The sequence below is a fragment of the Tupaia chinensis genome, unplaced genomic scaffold (genome assembly GCF_000334495.1).
Source record: "Tupaia chinensis unplaced genomic scaffold, TupChi_1.0 Scaffold000477_1, whole genome shotgun sequence".
Taxonomy (NCBI): Eukaryota; Metazoa; Chordata; class Mammalia; order Scandentia; family Tupaiidae; genus Tupaia; species Tupaia belangeri.
The window spans coordinates 80,738-99,818 of record NW_006159986.1 but is presented as its reverse complement, the minus strand read 5'-3'; the positions used below and the strand labels follow the sequence as shown (position 1 = coordinate 99,818).

General features: G+C 51.1%; 2 protein-coding genes and 2 non-coding genes across 4 annotated transcripts in view; 3 read left to right on the top strand and 1 right to left on the bottom strand.

The window, feature by feature from the left end:
- Positions 1 to 3,754, top strand: part of PIP4K2B (phosphatidylinositol-5-phosphate 4-kinase type 2 beta) — a gene marked incomplete at its 5' end in the record, with an annotated part of 38,076 nt that extends 34,322 nt beyond the window's left edge. The window contains 3 exon segments of the mRNA XM_027774742.1: positions 1 to 172; positions 638 to 741; positions 1,328 to 3,754. Of these exon segments, the coding sequence (XP_027630543.1) occupies positions 1 to 172; positions 638 to 741; positions 1,328 to 1,408 (357 nt within the window).
- A 3,241-nt stretch (positions 3,755 to 6,995) lies between these two features.
- Positions 6,996 to 14,855, bottom strand: PSMB3 (proteasome 20S subunit beta 3). The gene is made up of 6 exons (XM_006155865.3): positions 14,694 to 14,855; positions 14,228 to 14,412; positions 12,270 to 12,377; positions 9,680 to 9,857; positions 8,191 to 8,285; positions 6,996 to 7,116 (listed from the first exon to the last, which is right to left on the bottom strand). The coding sequence occupies exons 1-6, from the start codon at positions 14,694 to 14,696 to the stop codon at positions 7,068 to 7,070; spliced, it is 618 nt and encodes a 205-aa protein (XP_006155927.1). The 5' UTR covers positions 14,697 to 14,855; the 3' UTR covers positions 6,996 to 7,067.
- A 780-nt stretch (positions 14,856 to 15,635) lies between these two features.
- On the top strand, positions 15,636 to 15,709 carry TRNAN-GUU (transfer RNA asparagine (anticodon GUU)). Its single transcript has one exon. It is a non-coding gene; the product is annotated as a tRNA-Asn (tRNA).
- A 1,039-nt stretch (positions 15,710 to 16,748) lies between these two features.
- Positions 16,749 to 16,822, top strand: TRNAN-GUU (transfer RNA asparagine (anticodon GUU)). The gene has a single exon. It is a non-coding gene; the product is annotated as a tRNA-Asn (tRNA).
- Positions 16,823 to 19,081: the final 2,259 nt, after the last annotated feature.

Sequence of the window (19,081 nt, the reverse complement as noted above, 5' to 3'; positions counted from 1 at the left end):
GAAGAGCGGGCGGAGGACGAGGAGTGTGAGAACGACGGAGTGGGCGGCAACCTGCTCTGCTCCTATGGCACGCCTCCGGACAGCCCTGGCAACCTCCTCAGCTTCCCCCGGTTCTTTGGTCCTGGGGAGTTCGACCCCTCTGTCGATGTCTATGCCATGAAAAGCCATGACAGTAAGTAGGAACTGCACCTGGCCTGTCTGCTCCTGGCCCACTCCCTTCAGGCTCACTGTCTAGGTGCCCCTGGGGTGCCTGGACCTCAGCCGCATCGATTGCTGACTTTGGCCTCTTCCCGCCTCCAGGCTCCTCTGTGTGGTCACCTCCAGTAACTGGGGCCCTGGGGTTCCTTCTCTGTCAGGGCTTCCTCCCCCTCTGTGCCTCTCCTGGATGGTGAGGCATCATTCTGCTCGGGCTCATGGGATGGACACACCTTACACACATTCATGTTGGCCGTGGGTGGCCGTGAAGGTTAAATGAGAACTGAATGCTTCTGAGAACCCTGGTGGTCATTCCTCTTCTCAGCTCCGTAACGCTAAGCATGGCTCAGAGCCTCGTATCTGAAGGGGTGAGAGAGCTCAGCCGCCTCCTGCTCTTCTCCCGGCCACTCTTCCTCCTTCCCTGCTTCCCCTTCCCATCCAGGTGCCCCCAAGAAGGAGGTCTACTTCATGGCCATCATTGATATCCTCACGCCATACGATGCAAAGAAGAAAGCTGCACACGCTGCCAAAACAGTGAAACACGGGGTGAGTTCTGTCTGTCCAGGGCCGAGCCAGGGAGAGTGTGCACCTGCCCTCAGACCCCGGGGTGATCTCCACCCTCCTGTTCCCACCTTTCCAGGGCAGAGAGCAGAGAGCAGCCGGCCTGCCTTGCCTGTGTCCCCTGCCCTCTACACCCCACCCCTCCCTGCCAGGCCTGGTAATTTGCCCAACTTGTTTTTTCCCTAGTTCTCTGGCCCTTGGGGCCCTGAACCCTGCTGGGCATGTTGTGTATCTTACAGAGCGGCCAGTAATAGCTTTGTTGACTTGCCCACACTGCTCCCTACAGGCCCCTGTTCCCATGGAAGGGAAGCGACTGTTCTCCACACATGGGCCCCATGGAAGTCCAGAGCCTGGCTACTACTTCCCCACCCACTTCCCCACACATCAGAGTGAGGCCACGACAGTTCTGAGACATGGGGAACACTTTCCCAGGTGGCCAGCCCCATCTCTGGGGAGCCAATTTCAGTTTTGATGCTGGGTCGGAGGTTCCTGAATACCCAGGCTCCTCCCAGAGGTGGCCTCCGATTAGGGCTGAGGAGCTCCCCCTGAATCGGCCTCTTGTGTGTTACAGGCGGGAGCGGAGATCTCGACTGTGAACCCTGAGCAGTACTCCAAACGCTTCAATGAGTTCATGTCCAACATCCTGACGTAGTTACCTTCTACCTTCAGCCAGAGTCAGAGAGCTGGATATGGGGTCGGGGATTGGGAGAGGGAGAGGGTGGATTTGGGCTGGATGGGAGGGTGGGGAGCAGAGTGGGGGGTCGAGAGGGCTTTAGCAATGAGATTGCAGCCTGTGACAACGAGAAAGAGATGCTAGCCGCGGAGGAGGGGGACTGCTGTGTGTACCATTTGCTCAGGATGGAACCTCACCTCTGCTTACTCTTGATTTTTTTTCCCAATTAACCCAAGTTTTTTTTTAAAAAAGGAGGGGTTCCCTCTTTGGTACCTTGCAATCTTTCAAGATACCTTGGGGCTAGAGATGATTGGTTTTTTGTTTGTTTTTGTTTTTGAAATTTCATTGCTCCAGGTTTGCTATTTATAATGATGTATGTCATCACCCTATCTACCCTCCCGTCCCTGCCCAGTTCTGTTCCCTTCTGTTAAAGAGGCCCCCGACAGACCAGCACAAAGGTCCTCTCAGAGCAAGGCGCTCCAGGAGAGAGGTCAGAACCTCAGGCCTGCTGTATACGATTTTGTCTGGATGAGCTCTTTAATTCCATGGAGGACTGTGCACAACTTCCTCCGCCTTCCCACCTTGGATCCAAGTGAAATGTCACATATGCCTCCATCCCGTCCTCCCAAAGGAGCACTTCAGGTCAACCCCAAGCATCATGGATTGGAATCAGAGCTCTCAGAGGGAAGGGAGTCGATCCTCGGGGGTGGTAAGGGGTGACAGAGCTGCTGGGCTCACGGACACCTGGTTCTTAGAGAACCCTGTGATCAGCACCCAAACCCAGACTCTCTCAGTTCCTGGGGTTCAGATATCCTCTCTGTAAAGCCTGCCTCCTACTGGGTCGAGAGGAACTAGAAAGTACTTTTGGATATGCCAGGACCCTTGTGTTTATGGTTATTTTCCTTTAGGGAAACCTCAGAAACTGGTGAGTATCAGTGAGGTCTTGTGCCCTCCATCCATTCACTTCCTTCTGACCTCCTTCCAACACCCTCACTCGCAGCTGAGCTTTGAGCTGGGGCAGATCTCCAGGCACCTGGGGTGCTCTTCGCAGAGATACCTCCTCAAGCCCCAGGACACTGTGTAGGCAGCCTGCTCCCTGTGCCTGTGGTTTGTCACCTGGACAGTTACACGAGCACGGTGCCTCCCGCCTTGGAGGGCAGCGTCCAAGCCTGAGGTTCCTTCGGAGTCACTTGAGACAAGGCCCAGGACATCCAGTCTGGAGGCTCAGTGTGGTGTTTACCCTGGCCCTAGCCTTGGGCTGTTTCTCTTGTTGCTCCCCATTCCCAGAGATTTTCAGCAGATCTGCCATCCTCAGGCTTCCTGGAAGAAGTGGCACCTGTAGGTTCCTCGGAATTCTCGCCCACCTGCAGAGCCTGCTGCCCAGGCCCTCGGAAGTGAGCCCGTGTTCCGATGCCTTCGGAGCAGTCTGCACTGGGGGAGGTATACCATGCATCTTCGCATCCCTCACTGGGAGCCAGGGATTTGGGATGAGACATGGTAAAACTTGTAGATAACCCCAAAGATGTGAAGATGGTTTACAGAACCATTGAGTAAATAAATGGGTTTTGGTGGCTTCCTCCGAACACGGCCAAGCTCTGGAGCAGGAAGCAGCAGTGTCCATACCCAGCCCACAGCACTGGGGTGGGAAGGAGTGGAGACGGCATTCTTGGCTTCACTGGGGCTGCAGCAGTGGGTGAGAACCCGGAAGCAGCAGACGCGGGTCAGACCACTGCCCTTGCCCCAGGAAGGGGACACAGGTAGCACTGATCAAGACCACTAAGTGACTTGGGGAAGAACTTGGAACCAAGTGGCTCATGGAGGAAACAGATTTGACCAAGAAAAGGGATTAAGTAAGAATTATGTTTGGACATGATTTCCCCACCTCATAATCAAGAGTGAAAATTTGAATCTGCTCGTCAGGCCTAGCATCTCCAAAAGCGGAAGGCCGTCCTCCAGCAGCCTCCTGTGGCTATGGGCTCCGGCCTCTCTGCACTTGGTCTGCTGATCACGTTGCCGTAAATGTATGAAAGTGTAAGTCTGACCCGCTAAAGGTGACTACCAGGTGTCTAACTTGTCTAACATGGAGTTTTGTGATTTTTTTTTTTAATATTGTTTACATTTTGAGAGGTAGCATTCTGTTTCAAATGCATTTTTTTTGTTGTTCATTTTTCTGACAGTATTGTTGATTGGGTCCCAACATTTGAGCTGTGGTTTGGTGGGTTTTAGATTTGTTTTTTAAAGGTTGTTCTCTGTGCTATCTTCAAAACCTTGGGTTTGGTCCTCTAATTCCTTTGGCATTCAAATGTTTAAAAGCTATTGATCTTGGTTTCTATAGGTTTTCTTTCTCTTCTGTTGGTAACATAATCTCTTTGGTTTGCAGTCTGAAGGTAGAGAAGGTGGACTGACCTCCCCAAGCTTTTGTCAGCCCTACTATCTCTCTTGGGGGCCTCACCATTCCCTTTCTGGGCAGTAGGAGGTTATCTGAGGGGAAGTGACTACTCTCAGCCTCACTCCTTGGGGACACAAAGAAAGGCAAAACAGTCTGTGGCATCCCAAATTTTAGGTCTCCCAAGAATGAAGGTATGAAAACGAGGACATGGCTGATTGGTGAGGCCTAGACGGGATAAGGGCAGGATTCCTCTCCACTCTGCCACGTACAGGGTCCACGCAGTCACACTGGCCCTTGTTCCTGTTAATTTGACTCACTGGTCCTTGTGTCCCCTAGCGATTTGGGGGTCACAGGGCATAGCAGGAGCCAGCAGTTCCAGGAGGGCAGATGAGAGTAGTGCTGATCTCTCCTCTCCAGCTCAGGGGTTACTTGCCTGTGGCAGAAGCCACAAGTCACCCTGATGGCTGTTCTCAGTGACACTCTTAAGTTCCCACTCTGGGCAGCTCCTCCGCTCTCCCTTTTCCCTCTTCACTTTTTTCTCTTGCCTGTGCTTCAGGCCTCAAACAGGTCTCCTGGTAGTGCTCAGGGCTGAGATTAGATTCCTGCCCTGGGGACTTTCCTCTCTTGTCTGCCAGGGCCTGCCTGGGAGGTGGACCAAAGACCCAGGACTTTTCTCAGTAGCCGATCTCACCCCAGTTGTTTCTTACCGAGTCAGGTAGGAAGAAAAAACTTGAGCACCCTCCAGCATTTGAGTTCAAGTGCTGGGGGCCAGAAGGGACAGTGTGTTTCAACAACCCTCAGAGCTCTGGCCTTAACCTGTGCTCCCCCCAAGTCTTGAGACCTCACCTCTTTCTGACAGAAATGTGGGAAGAGGGGTCCTCAGAGGGAAGACATTCAAACAACTGCCCCCAAATCTGCCAGCCACCCGCAGGGGGCAGTGACATGGCCCTAGCCCTCCTGAGATGTGCCACTTAGGAAGTTCCCCAAGGGAAGGTGGAGACTCAGCTGTGCTGCAGCGGGTCACCTGAATCTCAGGAAAGAGGCGGGGGGACTTCTCCAGGAGCCCTTTTGTGAGGAGGCGGGAGCCAGCGAGCACCTTGTTGGGGAGGCTCAGTGCTGCTGGGCACACCCAGCAGCAGGTCCGATCGTTGCAATAGAAAATGTGAATGAAGTTTAGGGTCAGCTTTGGGGGAAGCAGGATAAACTACCACCCCACCAAATGTGTGTGACTTCTCCATTTCCCACTGCAATTTCCATTTTTTAAATAGGAATTTTCAGCCCCCTGTGCTTGTCTAATGTCTACTCTGAACAGTTCGAGACCTTGTTACTGTTTTAAAATGCATGCATGTTAAGATGAATCTTCAACCTGAGGAAAAAAATAAAACTCAAAAAGCTTTGTGTACATCTGTTATGTGTGAGTCCTTTGGAAATTAGTTGTTGCCTTTTTTTTTTTTTTTTTCTCTCCCAGAATTAAGTTTCTGGTCCTACCAGTTTTAGAGGCAGCATGGGTTAAATCAGTACATGACTTCAGGTCGAAATTGTGGTCGTGGTATCCCATTTTCAGACTCACTGAGCACTGGGAAACTCAGCAGGGGCAGGCAGCCTGCGAGCTGGCACTGCCGCACGCCTTCCCTCCCTCCTCCAGCCGTGTGGACACACACACCAGACCCCACGGCCGCTCTCCTGACTTGCAGGGGATGAAGCTGACTCGGGAAGCCGTTGCCGGGAACCTTATGTTCTCATCTCACCTTAAGCTTTAAGTCTAGTGGTTCTCAAAATACAGTCCTGGCCCAGCAGTACCAGCAGTGCCTGGGAGTCAGAAATGTGCACCCGAGGCCTGACCCCGGATTCCCCAGGTCAGAAACCATTTTAATGAGCCCTCTTGGTGGTCCTCCTGGAGGCCAGTGTTCAGGACCCACTCTGCAACAGGAGAGGAAAGATTTGTGGATTAAACAAGCACAACTTTATTCTGGTGTAAAAAAATTTTTTAATTCTTGGGGCCAGTAGGTGGTGTGGTGGTTAAGGGTGCTGGATTCCCACGTGGCTGAATGAGGTTCGAATCCTAGACCTAGCAGCTTGCTCTCTTGCTTTCCCTCTCTTTGTCTGGTCAGATTTTTAAAATAATAACAAATAGAATTAAATAATTTTTTTTAAAATGTAAATTCTTGCGTAGTTTTCCATAATACATCTTTTCTGTGAGCTTTTTTAAGACCCCCTCATAAGAACATTCGCTTACTTTTTAGGGCATCTACTGCAGGTTGCAAGCTGGAATCATTTGGACAATTAGAAAAGGCAGAGATGCCAAAAGAAAAAGAGTCAACCCTGGTTTGAGTCCCAGAACTGGTGGCTTAAACACACGCTGGGCGTGTGCGCATGCGTGCATAAGATCCCGAGAGAAGAATGGAGAAGGGATTGTGGTGTGGCTATCCCCCCAGGGAGTGATTTCTCGCTTTCTATCTCTCTGTCTCTGTCTTTCTGGTGAGCGCATGCACTCTATAGCAAAAACCTCTTAAAAAGGGGGTAGGGGGCAGAAATGCCAAGGCCTCTGAAAAGTCAGTTAAATCAGAATCCAAGAAACAGGATGAAGATACCAGTGTTTCAGACGCTCCATAGGAGATGCTGTGGTACACTGGTCTGGAAGGAGGGTACTTGGTCAGATTTCTACCTAAGCAGGAAACGACCTAAGGTTTTCCAGCAGTGCTTAGTGGAAGGGGTTCTAGCCTTTGGAGTCTAATAGAACAAGGGCTTATATCCTTGCCTTAGCACTTACTCAAGCAGCCTAGGATATTAATTATTATTTTTACAATTTGCTATAGGTCACCAGAGAGCAAGAGAGAGAGAGAGAGAATGTGAGAAAGCAAGCTGCCGGGTACGGGACTCAAACTGAGGTCAATCATGTGGGAGTCCAGCGCCTCAACCACCATACACCTGCCGGCCCTGAGGACAGCTTTGTAACCGCTCGCTAGCCATCTCAGGGTCTCAGTTGCCTTGAGTCACGATGATCACGCTCCAGCACCGTGGCACTCTGTGCAGGTGCCTGGCAGCTCCCCACCCTGTGTGGCAGTGCAGCAGAGCGCACGCCAGGAAGGACCGAGGGCTGAGCTACTCCCCAGCAGCTATTTCTGACAACCTACCTGGGGACAGAGATCTGCCAGGAAGCATCACAGACAGCAGGGATGAAAGAAAGGCTATTTTATTTAAAAAACAAAACAAAACAAAACAAAAAAAATGTGGGCTCTGGGAAGAGGGCTAGTCCATTCTGGCCTTCAGTGTCCTGGTGGTGATCTTGTCCTTCTCACTGCAGAGGGAAAAAAATCACATGAAAACATGCAGACCCACCTAGATGAGGGCTGTGCCTCCCTCTGCCAGCCCTCCCCTCCGAGCCTTTGGCAAGGGAGCAGGACAAACAGCTGCCCTCTGTGCTATCTGCTTGGCCGGTGAGGAGGGAGGGGGAGGATGGGAACAGAGAACTGGACAGACTTTCCAAAGGTGGCACCACCTGGGGAGCTGACCCAGGAAACCATTCAGAGATGGACAGAGCAGCGTCTAAAGGGAAGGAGCAGCACGGAGCCCAGAGAACAATAACTATGGCAGGGGAGGTGTATGTGTCACCCAGGGAATGTAAAAGAACCTGGGGGTGGTAAATTCTGTTTCTAAGGTAACTGAGCAGGCTATTCCACTAGGGAAATGGCCCACATGCTTATTCTGGAATGCAGAAAAGCTGCTGGGAGGGGGACCGGCAGGTGGCATGGTGGTTAAGGTGCTGGACTCCCACATGGCCAGCCGTGGTGCAAGTCCCAGCCCTGGTGGCTTGCTTTCTCATTTTCTCTCTCTCTTGCTCTGGTCAAAATAAAACATAAGTAATAATATCAAATAAAATTAAATAAATAAATCTTTAAAAAAAAAAGAAAGAAAAGCAGTTAGGAGGACTCCATCCAATTGGGTTCCTGGTGACAGCCCCAAACAAATAAGGAGAAAGGAGGAATGCATTTAGGGAGCCAGCTGGAGGCAGGAAAATGGTTCCCAGAGCTCAGCACATCACGGTTTTGGGTTTCAGGCTGAGAGCTGGGGGAGAGGATGGGAACCACTTGACGTTGCCTGCCTGCAGTAGCTCTGCTGTGGCTCATCCCACACAAGCCTCTGAGATTTGGGGGACACAGTGAAGAAAGGAAGAAAATGTCCACTGTGAGACTCGGGGTCATGGAGCCATACTGCAGAGAGACCAGGGGACTCGGGAGGCTCCTGGTTGCCGCCCTTAGGGAAGTGTAGACTGCTGCTGCATCTCTGCCCCTCCTTACTGGGAAGATGGGGTGTGCTTGTGGGGGGGCGGCAGGTATCGCAAAGCTTCTTGATTCCCCCAAGTCCTACTCACATGACATGGACGATGACTCCCATGCCGGACACTGCGTCCCGGTCTACAGCATTCAGCATGGCCTGGGAGATGGTTTCAAACAGGTGTTCTGGGTCCTGTCGACAAAGAACCTTTTCTAACCCACAGCCTCAGGCCCTCCCTTGGTCTGCCTCCTTAACTCTCTTTTTTTCTAGGCTTGAGGTCCCCAGCTCTGGTCCCTGCCAGGCCTGAAATGAGGAGGGTTCCCTGATGTGGGAAGCCCCCTCAGCTCTTTCCTTGGAAGGAGACTGGATCATACGAAGGAAATGAAAGAGACTGACAGCCCCAAATCTCCTCCACTACACGGCACAGTGACCTTGGGTAAGGGACAAGTCCCTTCACTGCACTTCAGTTTCTCTTCTGTAAAATGGGGAGAGGATCCCTACTTGGCTCCGGTCCCTTATCGGCCACCCGATGGGCTCTCCTCCTGGCTGTCTACAGGTACTTCAAAACCCCAACCATTTCCCTCCAACCTGTTCTTTCTACAACAGTCTCTCTCCTGGTTAGCCTAGCTAGAAAACTCGGCCATCCTCCACTTCGGTTTCCAGTGGCCAAGTCCTCTGGACACTGGCTGCTTCCCCTGCCCCACTGTCGCCATCTGTGCTCGGGATCTCAGCGCCTCCTGCAGGTGACAGCTGTCACAGCCACCTACAGGCAGACCCCTCGAGCTGAGAAGGAAGGAGGTCAAACTGGGCCTGGCAGCTGAAGCCCTTCCAAACCTCATCCTAATCTCGGTCTCCAGCATCACTGCACCCCATGTTCTACCCACACTCCAGCTCTCTCACCCTCCACTCACTGGACACACCTGGCCCCTCCTGTCCCCTTGCACAGGCTGTTCCTGTCACTAGACCTTGCCTTTCCTCCTCTCCCTGGAAAACTGCATTCTAGTAAGAATCTAGATGTCTATCTTCTCCACTGGACGGCAGTAAGCCCTGCAGCCACGCTGCCTGCTTCCCCAAAGCCTGCAGGGCTGGTGCTCAATGGTAAGAGCCGACCCCCATTAGACACTACTACAATCTCTTTTCGTGTGTTTTCCTCCACACCACTTCTTAGGCGTGTTCTGTTATCCCCATCTGACAGTTGAGGTAAAGGAGGCAGAGAGAGGGAAAGGGACTCAGCTGAGAAAAATAACTGGTGGGTGCATCCTTGCCCACCCAGAGAACCTGGCCCCAAAGCCCATTCTGTTAAACTGCATCTAACCCTACACCTTGTCAAACGTTTGTCCGAGAATGGCTGAGAACCCTGCTAATCCGCTGCAAGGAACCATTTACTGATTGCTGTGGCAAGTCTGAGGGGCTCTCCTCAGTAAAGGTGCTCTCCTCCAGCGCCATGCAGCCCTGCAGTCTCTGGACACCCTCCAGGGCTTCTCCCCTGCCAATAGCCCCTTGCCATTACCTGCCACAAGGACACGTTTTCTTCCTATGGCCAAGGGTGGGAGCTCACAGCTCAGCCTGCTCTGCCACCAACTCACCATGTTGGGCTCCCAGAGGGACTCGCACATCCCATACATTTGTTCGGAGCAGGTGCCACTGACCACAAAGTCGTCAGTCACCATAGGGCAGCCGATGAGGTCTAGAGAGCAAATGAAGGGCTTGAAGGTCTTCGGGTCCAGCCCGGCGATGACTGGCTCAGTGTAGTAGGGGCCAAACCTGTGGGTGGGGACCAGAGGGAAAACGGAACTCAGGGGTTCTCACTGTCGTGTTCAGGCTTATTCAGACAAGGCCTGGCCCAGACCCAGGGTGGAACACAGAGAACCCATCTGGGAATATCACCTCTCCCTGTGGCTAGATCTGTTCAACCCTTTCCTCCCTCCTGGTATTTGGCAATGCTGTAAGAATGTTTGCAGGGCCAGTTGGTGGCATGGAGGTTAAGGTGGCTGGATTCCCCAGGCCAACTATATTATTCTAGTCCTGGACCCAGCACCTTGAAAAACACACTGGACGTGAGTATGTGTATGCCTAAAATCCCGAGAGGAAAAAGGGTTGCTGGTGGCCATCTCCCCTAGGGGGCGATTCCTCAGGCTCTCTTCCCAGCAAGCGCACATGCCTTATTGCAAATTAAAAATAATACTGATATCCTAGATTATCTGGGTAACAACCCTAAGACCAAACACTAACACAGTTCAGGGTCTGTGCCTGTACTGTCAATCACGTTCATGCCCAGGAACCACCTGAAGGTCAGTGCTTAACTTTCCTTCAGTGTTTCACAATCAATGGCTTCTCTGGAGTGCATGAATTTTCTTCTTTTTAAAGGGCTCCGGGCTGGCCCCACAGTACAGTGGTAAGGTCCTGCTCAAGAACGGTGGTGGGACCAGCAGTTAGTGTAATGGCTATGTCGCTGGACTCCCACGTAGTTGACCGCGGTTTGAGTCTCAGACCCGGTGGCTTAAACTCACGCCAGGCGCATGCGCGTGCGTGCCCAAGATCCAGAGTGAATTTTTGCTTTCTGTCTCTCTGTCTCTGTCTGTCTGTCTGACAAGCGCACACGCCCTATAGCAAAAACCTCTCCAAAAAAAATTTAAAAATAAAAATAAATAAAAAAGGGGGGGGATAAACCAGCAGATGGCATAATAGCTACATCACTGGACTCCCATGTAGTTGACTAGACTGTGGTTCGAGTCCCAGATCTGGCAGCTTCAAACTCACACTGGGTATGTGTGTGTGCATGCCCAAAATTCTAAGAGGAGCCTTGAGGAGAAGGGATTGCAATGTGGCCATCTCCCCCTGGGGGTGATTCTCTCTTTCTGTCTGTCTAGGGAGTGCATGTGCCCTATAGTAAAAATTTGTCAACCAGAAAAAAAAATTAAAATAAAAAAATATTGGGACCAGCAGTTAGTGTAATGGCTATGCCGATGGACTCCCATGTAATTGACCAGGGTTCGAGTCCCTGGTGGCTTAAACTCACACCGGGCGCATGTACATGCATGCCCAAGCTCCCGAGAGGAGAATGGAGGAGAAGGGATTGCGGCGTGGACATCCCCCCTGTGGGGCGATTTCTCACTTTCTGTCTCTGTCTCTGTTTTTCGGGCAAGTGCTCGCACCCTATAGCAAAAACCTCTCCAAAAAAAAGAAGAAAAAAAAATGGCAATATAGTATTATTACACCTCCATTCTCCTCTTGGGATCTTGGGCATGCACGCACACGCGCCCGGCGTGAGTTTTAAGCCACGGGGTCCGGGACACGAACCGCAGTCGACTACATGGGAGTCCAGCGATATAGCCATTACGCCAACTGCTGGTTCCCTAAAGAGTATTTTTATAACTTTCTTTTTAGTTTGCTATAGCGCATGTGCAGTCACCAGAGGAAGAGAGGGAAAACGAAAAATCAGCCTCAGGGGGAATGGCCTCTGCAATCACTTCTGCTCCACTCCTGTCTCAGAATTTTGGGCACCTGTTCACACACACCTGGTGTTTTCAAACTGGTGGGTCCGGGAGAGAAACCGTGCAGCCAACTGTGTCGGATCCAGGGTCTTAATGTCCACCACCTGCTGGCCCTAATTTTATAACTTTTCTGTAAAGTCAAAAATCCTTTCAGAATAAAAAGTTAAAAGAAACTAAAGAGCTCAGCTTATGTTCTGACTGCCTAGTTTTGCCCAGACGCACGTGGAGAAAGAACTTCCAGCATTTCCCTCCCTGGGCAGTCCCATCCTGGCTTCTGCACTCCATTCTACGGTTAGGCCCCTTTTTCTCAGGGCAACATCCTCAAAGAAAACTGACAAAAAGTCACATCCCTGATTCCTAGGTTCTGTATACTTCGAAGAGTCTAGTGCTTATAAAATGCCAAGCTCTGGAGTAAAGATCCCAGCTGAGGGACCCCAGAACACTCTTCGGTGGTGCTAATTATTTTATTTGGAAGCAACTTCATCTGCCACTTGACTCCTTGCCTCCTTGCTTCCTATTTGGTAGTCAGGCTGAGAGAAAACAAAACAAAACAAAAACAATGCTGTCTTGCAAATAAGAAAAAGGAGAACAAGGAGGGATCTTACACCCCTCCAGGTGCCACCCTATTGTGTCAAGCGAAGGTGTGTGCACTTCCCGAGGGCTAGACTACATGTCCACCTACCGTTTCTCATACAGGAGGTTGGCCACCATGCTCATGAGGGTGTAAGGCTTGATCTGCCGCCCCTCCTTCAGTTCATACAGGTTCAGCCGGAACTTGAGGCGCTGGGCACTATGGTAGGAGGAGAGTAGGAGGAGTTAGGAACCCACTGCCAAAAGCACCCTGGTATACACCCTGTAGTGGTCAGGAGGAACCCAGGGAGACACAATCATGGTCTTTGCCAAGGGAAAGCTGCAAAGCCTCATGTGTAGTCACAAGCAGCAGCTGCCATGTTAACAGCATGGATGGTGCCCCTAAGAAAAAGGCATCGTCCTCCATGTGCCGTCCCAGAGCCCAGGACAGGCCCTGTATATAGCAGACCAACGCCAGACCTGCTGGAGGCAAAAGCAGTGAGTCACAGGATGCCAGAATGAGAGCCCAAGAAACAATGTGAGCCTCATCCTACAGGTGAGGAAACGGGCCCGTGAGACTAGCCACTACTGCGCATGAGCAAGTTATTCAGTGAGAAAAGCCTCGTGAGAAAAAGAAAGTGACATAAGAACAGCTGACGAGAGAGGAAGGCTTGAGGGAGCCAACCCTGCCATTTGGACTTTACCAGGCCAGGAAAAAAGGGTAGACTGGATTAGATCCCAGAAGTGATATGTCCTAGAGATGTAGGAGCTTTGAGGGAAATAGCAAGAGCATTTGTTGACAAGTTCCCATTCATATTCATGAACTGGTCCAGGAAATAGGTCCAGGCCCTGCTCCTCCTCCACCTACAAGCTTCCTGTGACCATAACCTTCCTCCTGAAAGTGTGTCCCAATTCTTTCCCTCTCTTCTTCCCCCACTCCTAACTATGAAGCTCAGCTCTCCAATGCAGCTTGTTTCCCTTCAGTCCTGAGATAGAATTTCAGTATCTCTGGGTCGGCCAGTGGCATGGTGGTTAAGGGCACTAGACTCCTACATGGCTGACCAGAGTTTGAGTCCTGAACCTGGCAGCTTACCTTCTCACTTTCCATCTCTCTCTCTCACTCTCACTCTATCCCTATCTGGTCAAAATAAAATAAAGTAAGTAAAATAAATAAAGTTAAAGTAATGTTTTAAAAATGTCAATATCCCAATTGCTTGCAAGATGTTCCTATGTGGTTTGCCTGGTTCCCTCAAAATTGGTGTCAAAACCAGTCATCTTTCTCCTCCAAGTAGTAATCCCAACTCCTATATTTCAGTCAATATAGGAATCACCTTTGAAACTTTTCTGGATTTCCTACATGCCTGCTACGAGTCTAGATTCTAGTACCAGATACAAAAAGCATGGTCTTGACCCATTCATCGTGTGTTTGAATGAATGACTTAATGAAGGACTCTTTGGCCCCACAATATCCAAGTGGCCACTAAAGCTGGTCAGCAACAACTCTGAGAAATCCGTCCCCTTCCCTTCCCACCACCACGTCATGAGGGCCATCTCACACCTGCACCTGACAACAGCTTCCCTATTTCATCTCCCAGACACTCCGTTTTCTCCGAGCACACACTTACCATCAACTAGGTAAACTAACCTGGCCGTTACATGCACCAGTTCATCATGAATTGGCCATCTGTGTGCCTGCCTTGTCTCCCAACGAGACCTGAAATTTTTTAGGGACAAATATAGATTTGGGGATCCTGGCTGACACTCGGTAATTTGAATCTTGGGCAAGACACTGTTGGACTCTAGTTTTCTCCTCTACAAAATGGGACAGCAACATGGTGATCTGGAGAAGAGGATTAAATGAGTCCATGCGTGAGGGTGCTTTCCACAGAGTCCAGCGCCAGAGTCAACGCTGGCACAAGTTGGTTAGGATACATCTTAACGCTATGGTGCCCGGCCAAGTCTGGGACTCCCTGGTGGGGTATGGTAGATGACCGACACCGAGGCCGCTCAAGCCACCAGACAAGGCTGGTCCAAGAGCAGGCCTGGGTTTCGCGGACCCCTGACACTTACACTGTCTGGACGTCGGTGGCGAGACCGGCCAGGCCGATGTACAGTCGGTCACCCATGGGAAAGATCTTCTGAAAGTCCGTGGTCACCATCTGCGCCTGGATTCCGAAGCGCCTGTCTGCAGCGATGGCCACACAGTTCTTCCCTTTCATGGCCATGACGGCCCCTCCATTATAGGACATAATAGACTAAGGCAGACAAGCGGGGGAGCTCAGCACGAGGCGTCAATCGCTGCGACAGCCCCCAGCCCAGTCCCTGATCCGGGGGTCCCTGGATGCCCCGAACTCAGGCCCTGAGTGAGCCCTGTGTGGCATCCCAGGGGCCACACTACCTTAGCCCTCACTGGGATCCGCTCCCCTTCGAACAGACGCTTCCCTCCATTCACCACCAGGTCCTCTCCGCCTCCCCAGGTCCCCTCTCCGTTTTTCAATCTGTACCTCGCACCCCTTTCCCTCACTCCCCATCTCACCATGATTGCGGTTACTAGGACCCCCAGCTGTCGCTGCAATTCTAGTAAACCGGTTCTGTCTTTCACTGCGCGACCGCTCTCGCTGCTTTCTCTCCATTGGCTGATAGGCCGGCTCTTCGTGGTGTTTCGGCCTTCTATTGGCTGTGCGTAACTGTCAGTCAACAGTACGGGTTAGTTTGGTTGAGAAGCCAAGACCGAGGCGTGGAAAGCGGAAAGTGAAAAGTCACCGTGAGTGCGGAAGAGCCTTGCATCGCGGTGCATGGTGGGATCGCGGCGGACCCAGGTTCCACCACCCAGACTGGGGGCGGGACCTGTGCGCACGTGGGCAGGTGTAGCCCGAGTTGGGTCAGATGGCTCTTGTCCACAAGCTATAATAGTTGGATGTATTAATTATGCCAGTTTATTTCATTTACTCACGCCACAGGTTCTCACATCTATTATGTAGCAGGCACTTTGCAGGGTTGTGGACATTCAGTGGCCCAGAAAGTGCCTGGTATTTAGGAAGGACCCCCTAAATGCAAATCTAACGATGCCAGAGGACAAGGAAAGGGTGTCGCGGGTAATCCATGGCTGCAGAGGTTCAACTGCAACGCGGAATTTTGGAGGCTGAAGGTTGTTTTGCCTTTTGGCACCAGCCGCAGGTTGACTTCACGTATCCCCAAGTCTCATTTCACCCTAAGTGACGTTCCGGAGCTTTCCACATCTAACGTAGATCCCAGGATTAGAGAGCGAGCGCCGACCCCTCACAGCCAATGAGGGAGAGGCGTGCACGTCGCGCTTCCTTCCCTCCCAAGCTCTGTTTTCCTCCCTGGTCAGAACCTTTCCCTTTCTTCGCGGGATCGGATTTCTTTCGCCCGATTAAGGTGCTTCCATTCTGGCTTCTGCGCGGTCTCAGCCTCGCTCCGATTGACTCGGCTCACCGCCACCCCAGCAGCTATCGCGGTCTCTGTGGCGCAATCGGTTAGCGCGTTCGGCTGTTAACCGAAAGGTTGGTGGTTCGAGCCCACCCAGGGACGTCGTGCTTTTTTATCTTTTTCCCCAATTGAAGTGAAAATGGGTTTTATGTACTACTGCTCAAAAGCCAAATTTTAATTGAAATGGCAGCGGCAACACTTTTTCTATAGCAAACCAGAGGGTTATCGTAATTGGAAAAACGTTCTTGTTTGCCAATGATGGGATAATTTATCCCGCACTTCCCTCCACTGCCTCCCTCACACCCTGCTCCCAAGCTGGATTACATGAAAGGCAAAAAGAGTTGTGGCTGTTTTTTGTCTCACTGTGGGATATGCTTCATTTTTCCTATTACATTTTTCGTGGGATTAAGAATTAATTAACCGGGAAGGTTGGGCAGTTTTCCATTGTCTGCCTAAACAGATGTCACAATCGCAAAATACTACATTTGGAAGGGAAGAAAGTAAGGAGAGAAGGAATCAAGGAAGAGAAACAAAGGTAAGAATCGGAGAATGTAGCTGTGATAAAAAGACAGGGAAAAGAGAACACAAGACAGAAACAGGCTGGGTGAGTGGGGAAGACCACAAGAAAACAAGAGAGGGGAAAGAGAAGCGTTTAATATAAAAGAGGGAACAATTTTTTAAGAAATACACGCCCAGAAATGGGAAGATGGGGAAACAGAAACTGACAAAGGACACTTTTGAGCAAAAAGGTGTAAAGGGCTCAGAGGTGAAGGAGCCCAGGAAATCAGCGGAGTCCCACTTTCCTACCATCGCTACCATTTTTAAAAAGATCTTCCTCACAATAGCTCTTGGTAGGTGCCGGGAACAATCACCTGGATTTTCCAGGTTTCTGCCATCCTCCAGCCTCTTGTCTGTGAGAGATGCAGTGACTTGCAGGGCAGCAGCCTGAGGACTGCATGAGACAGGAACACGAAATCAAGCGGAAGCATTGCCTGGTGGGCAGAGGCGCATTCCAGGATGCCAGGTGAGAAACAGCCTCCACCTCTGTGCGAGAGGATATGCAAAGGACTCCTTTAAGCAGTTCTCTTCCACACCCCACCCAGTCTCTCGAAATTCAAATACAAAGAGGCCTCTTCAGGCGGTCTCTGTGGCGCAATCGGTTAGCGCGTTCGGCTGTTAACCGAAAGGTTGGTGGTTCGAGCCCACCCAGGGACGTCGTGCTTTTTTATCTTTTTCCCCAATTGAAGTGAAAATGGGTTTTATGTACTACTGCTCAAAAGCCAAATTTTAATTGAAATGGCAGCGGCAACACTTTTTCTATAGCAAACCAGAGGGTTATCGTAATTGGAAAAACGTTCTTGTTTGCCAATGATGGGATAATTTATCCCGCACTTCCCTCCACTGCCTCCCTCACACCCTGCTCCCAAGCTGGATTACATGAAAGGCAAAAAGAGTTGTGGCTGTTTTTTGTCTCACTGTGGGATATGCTTCATTTTTCCTATTACATTTTTCGTGGGATTAAGAATTAATTAACCGGGAAGGTTGGGCAGTTTTCCATTGTCTGCCTAAACAGATGTCACAATCGCAAAATACTACATTTGGAAGGGAAGAAAGTAAGGAGAGAAGGAATCAAGGAAGAGAAACAAAGGTAAGAATCGGAGAATGTAGCTGTGATAAAAAGACAGGGAAAAGAGAACACAAGACAGAAACAGGCTGGGTGAGTGGGGAAGACCACAAGAAAACAAGAGAGGGGAAAGAGAAGCGTTTAATATAAAAGAGGGAACAATTTTTTAAGAAATACACGCCCAGAAATGGGAAGATGGGGAAACAGAAACTGACAAAGGACACTTTTGAGCAAAAAGGTGTAAAGGGCTCAGAGGTGAAGGAGCCCAGGAAATCAGCGGAGTCCCACTTTCCTACCATCGCTACCATTTTTAAAAAGATCTTCCTCACAATAGCTCTTGGTAGGTGCCGGGAACAATCACCTGGATTTTCCAGGTTTCTGCCATCCTCCAGCCTCTTGTCTGTGAGAGATGCAGTGACTTGCAGGGCAGCAGCCTGAGGACTGCATGAGACAGGAACACGAAATCAAGCGGAAGCATTGCCTGGTGGGCAGAGGCGCATTCCAGGATGCCAGGTGAGAAACAGCCTCCACCTCTGTGCGAGAGGATATGCAAAGGACTCCTTTAAGCAGTTCTCTTCCACACCCCACCCAGTCTCTCGAAATTCAAATACAAAGAGGCCTCTTCAGGAAACTCTCCCCAGCGCTCCGCACCTTCAGTGCAAACCCAGAGGAGGTACTTGGGAGATACAGGAACCAACCCGACTGCCTGTCCCTCAAGTTTTGCCCTCAATGGGTGTGAGCCTCAGGGTGCACCAAAGCCAGCCCCTCTGCTTTAAGTCCCCAGTGCCTGGTGTAGTATTTCATAATGGCATATGACAGATGTTATTTGAATAAGGACAGAGAAACAAAGAACTTTGGAGGAGTGGGTCAAAAGTTTCTCCTGATAAATTGGAAAGGCCAGGGATGTGGGACTGGTCGTACAGGACAAAAATAATGAAAAACAATGTTTAGAGGGTGGGGGGGCAGGGGGGGTCTTCTGTACTTTCTTCTCTCTAGCAGCTTGTGACAGGTGCATAAAAATTGAGAAACAGACGAAGGGACCCCAGCTTGCAGCCCTCCAAGATTAATGGATGGCTTAGGAACAAACCCTGTTTCCACAGGGGCAGCCCCTGGGTTGCCGCGTGGGTCGTGGGTGTCACGGAGATCTTCACTTGACGCTTGAAGGTTTCTCGTTTGGGGTCTTCTAGTCCAAGGGGAGTCCTCGCTGGACTCTATCCCCGCTGAGTGAGCGGATGCATAAGTCTTCCCGGGCAGAGTCCAGAATGCCGGGGACACATTTGCCTTGAGGACAGTGGGCGTGTCTACACACACACACACACACACACACACACACACACAAAACCACCCCCACCTTTCCGTGAACTCGCAGGCTCCGAGTGCAGGGATAGGGGGAGCAGGTGACCTGATCCTCCCGGGGCTCGTCTCCCGCCAGTTCTCGAGCCACCCTCTCCGGGCGGAAATCTCTCTCACCCTTCCTCTTCCTCCCCGCCCCCATTCGGCCAGTGTGGGCTAAAGGCTACAGCTGGGGTCACTCGGAGGCCGTGTCCACAGGTCTCTTGGTCGCTTTCCAGAGGCGAAATAATTCATTCCGGGCCCCCAGCCTTGGGGCTGCTCGGCTTCGAGCTATGAAAGGAAGCAGACGCTCGGAAGCTTGGCGACGATTCGTTTCCTAATTACCTATCCTGAGTCAGTGCGATTAATGGCGCTTTTGGCCGGATAGTCGAGCTCTTTGGAGGGCGACACGGTGGCCATCCCAATAAATCGCGAATAACGAATAAACAAATCGACCGTCCTAATAAGGTCCACGGTCGTCGCCGTAACGCAGTATCGATTCGCTTTCCCGGCGCCGG

Coding starts and splice junctions, on each gene's coding strand:
- PSMB3 (XM_006155865.3), bottom strand. Junction 12,378..14,227: donor GCCACCGACGTCCAGACAGT/GTAAGTGTCAGG, acceptor CTCCTACCATAG/TGCCCAGCGCCTCAAGTTCC. Junction 8,286..9,679: donor CCCTCTGGGAGCCCAACATG/GTGAGTTGGTGG, acceptor CTTTGTCGACAG/GACCCAGAACACCTGTTTGA.